This window comes from Lathyrus oleraceus, chromosome 4 (assembly GCF_024323335.1).
Source record: "Lathyrus oleraceus cultivar Zhongwan6 chromosome 4, CAAS_Psat_ZW6_1.0, whole genome shotgun sequence".
Classification (NCBI taxonomy): Eukaryota; Viridiplantae; Streptophyta; class Magnoliopsida; order Fabales; family Fabaceae; genus Lathyrus; species Lathyrus oleraceus.
The window spans coordinates 86733105-86735907 of NC_066582.1; the positions used below are offsets into that span (position 1 = coordinate 86733105).

The 2803-nt window shown below is 30.0% G+C and overlaps 1 protein-coding gene across 1 annotated transcript; it reads left to right on the forward strand.

Annotated features, from left to right (window-relative positions):
* Positions 1 to 221: 221 nt before the first annotated feature.
* Positions 222 to 2803, forward strand: LOC127073573 (uncharacterized). The gene is made up of 3 exons (XM_051014747.1): positions 222 to 879; positions 2150 to 2306; positions 2406 to 2803. The coding sequence occupies exons 1-2, from the start codon at positions 313 to 315 to the stop codon at positions 2303 to 2305; spliced, it is 723 nt and encodes a 240-aa protein (XP_050870704.1). The 5' UTR covers positions 222 to 312; the 3' UTR covers position 2306; positions 2406 to 2803.

Here is a 2803-nt window from a genome sequence, read left to right on the forward strand (position 1 = left end):
GTTGTAATGTGCGTCACAACAACAAATTGTCACACGTGTAATTGTCACACGTGTAACTATATCTGTGATCGAATCTGCAATTTAAAACGATAATTCTAATAATTGGTTTTATTCTAATAGAACTATATACTATTAAAAGAAACCATCACAGTCTTCCCATAATTCTAGTGATTCCAAACACACCCTGCCAAAACATTTTAATATATATATATATATATATATATTGATTATACATTTCTCAAAGTTCTATTAGTCCAAAGTGGATCTACTACTAACCATTCCAATACACCTTTATTGGGTCATTCCTCTAAAATGGCTAACCAAGAGAAGCAACACAAGAAAGGGTTCATGTATATTTACAAAACCGGCACAAGAAACCAAAGAAACAAAGATTTAGAACATGGCATGGAGAAAGAAAAGAAACCAAGTTCAAGAAGTTGGTTACAATGGATAAGACATCCAACAAGAAACTACAATGTTGAAAATGCAGGATTTGTTGAGGCAAGAAACTCAACATCATCATCAAGAGGAGGGTATGTGGAAGGAAGAAACTCAGTGTCTTGCATAGAAGCATCATCATCACCAGCAATAACAGGAACAAGAAGAAGAGGAAACATGGTTGAGGAAGGAAGAAAGTCAGTGTCTTATGTTGAAACAAAGTTAGTAGAATCAGAAAAGGTTGTTGAAAAGTTTGTTGAGGCAAGAAAATCAGTGTCTCAAATTGAAACATTGTCATCTGTAATTGAATGTCTTGAGGTGAAGGTTTTGGTCTCAGATATGCCAAGTTTCATGCAAGTGCATGCTTTTCGTTGTGCAAGAAGGACTTATGATAGTCTTGAAGAGTTAAGCTCCAAACATATAGCTCATAACATTAAAAAGGTATGCTTATTTTGCTTTGATTTTCCAACTCTACATTTCATCACCATTGATTTAATTAATTTTGTCTTATAAAAAGTGTTATATCTGAGTTTTATGTAATTTTAATGCTAATGTGTTATGATTTTTATGATTGTATTTAGTGAAGTGATTAGATAGGTTGATATATTTATATTAAAGAAATGTATATTATAAACCATTTTGTTGTGACATGATATTTCATTATAGAAATAGATGAGTCGGTTCGATCAATTTAACTTAGAATCAACCGGTCATATGATTGGTTCAACCATTATCGATCAGATAGAATTGAACGGTAGGATCTAGTAATTTTTAAAATATTGCTAACTTGTGTTGAGATGTAAGACTTTTTTTAAGAACAATATTTTTAATGATAAATATAATATTAATAAATAAGTGAAAAATCACTAAAATACAAAAAGAAGAATAAATCAGTTAAGACAAGAAATATTATGTCGACCATAACAATAAAAAAAACAAAGAATAAAAAAAAAACTAAAACAAAACAAAAACACACCAAAATAAATACCCAAAACAACTAAAACATCTAAATGGATCTTAAAAAAAAACATCCAAGCAGTTATAACTTCACACATAGAGTTGGGGCTAGAACTAAGATGATCAAAACTACAATAACTTCAGAGGTCCCTAAGAGAGAATTAAAAACTACAACTACTATCACCCTCTTAATCAAGATAGACACTCGTTTCTTTAAAAGTTATGGAGGAATTTAAGACATTGTTTATTGTAGAATAGAGAAAGCCATAAAAAGGATTGAGATATTCTTATCTTGGTGTTTCTTTTTGGAATTTTGCTTGTTGGATGATTGTGATTTATTCAATGAACCCCACCAAAGATTTAACAGTGAAAGTCGACTGAACGAAACCATGTGTTGACATTATGGACCAATCCAATGCATTACAAATCAATGATCTAGAAAATTAAAAAATACCCCTATGATCAGATCCTTAGATCTTGACCATTCATAAGGTAACCTCATCAAATCTTAATCACCAAATTCTCCAACAACCCATGTGTTAATCTTCCATGCCCTTAATAATACAACTTAATCATTCACTAATTATCTCAAAAAAAGGTCTAATCAATTTATAATCTTCTTATTACTCTTACACAAGAGTCTCAACTCAACCCATGTGCAAACCATCAGAAACAGGGTTTAATTATCTAAAAAAATGGTTTATTTTATTAAATTTATTTATTTACAATATAGTTGTGGTGTGTTCATGTGCAGGAGTTTGATAAAACCTATGGTCCAGTATGGCATTGCATTGTAGGCCCAAGTTTTGGTTCTTTTGTGACACATTCAACTGGTTGTTTTCTTTATTTTTCAATGGAAAATTTATATATTCTACTCTTCAAGACCAAAGTTAAGAAGACATTGGATTAAGGTACAATTTTTTTATATTATCTTTAGGAAATTTATATACTTATATTTTTATACTTATAAGATTTAGCACCCACTTTATATGAAACTTGTCAATTTTCAGGAGCTTGAGAAGATAGGCAACTTCTTGAAGAAGATGTTGAATGAAACTATGAAAGTGTGGAAGGAAAATTCTCTTCTAACCAATCCACATTATAACTTCAAACTTGAGAAGCTCACACATAATTCACCAAAGCAAAATATTCAAGGGCTAATTTAATGCCCAAATGAAGAGACTAAAGCTTTGTTCAAACTGTATTACAAAAGCTCATGCTATTATAGAAGGGCTTGAAGCCACATTTATGCTCTAATTAATATCCCTTGTATAAAGTATATATATATATATATGTAAAATAAATAGTCTTTTTTCTACATTCAATTTTTTTCCTTTATCAAATATATTATTGAAAATAAAACAAGAATTGATCTCAACAAAATTTATATTATTTATGGATTAAGCAA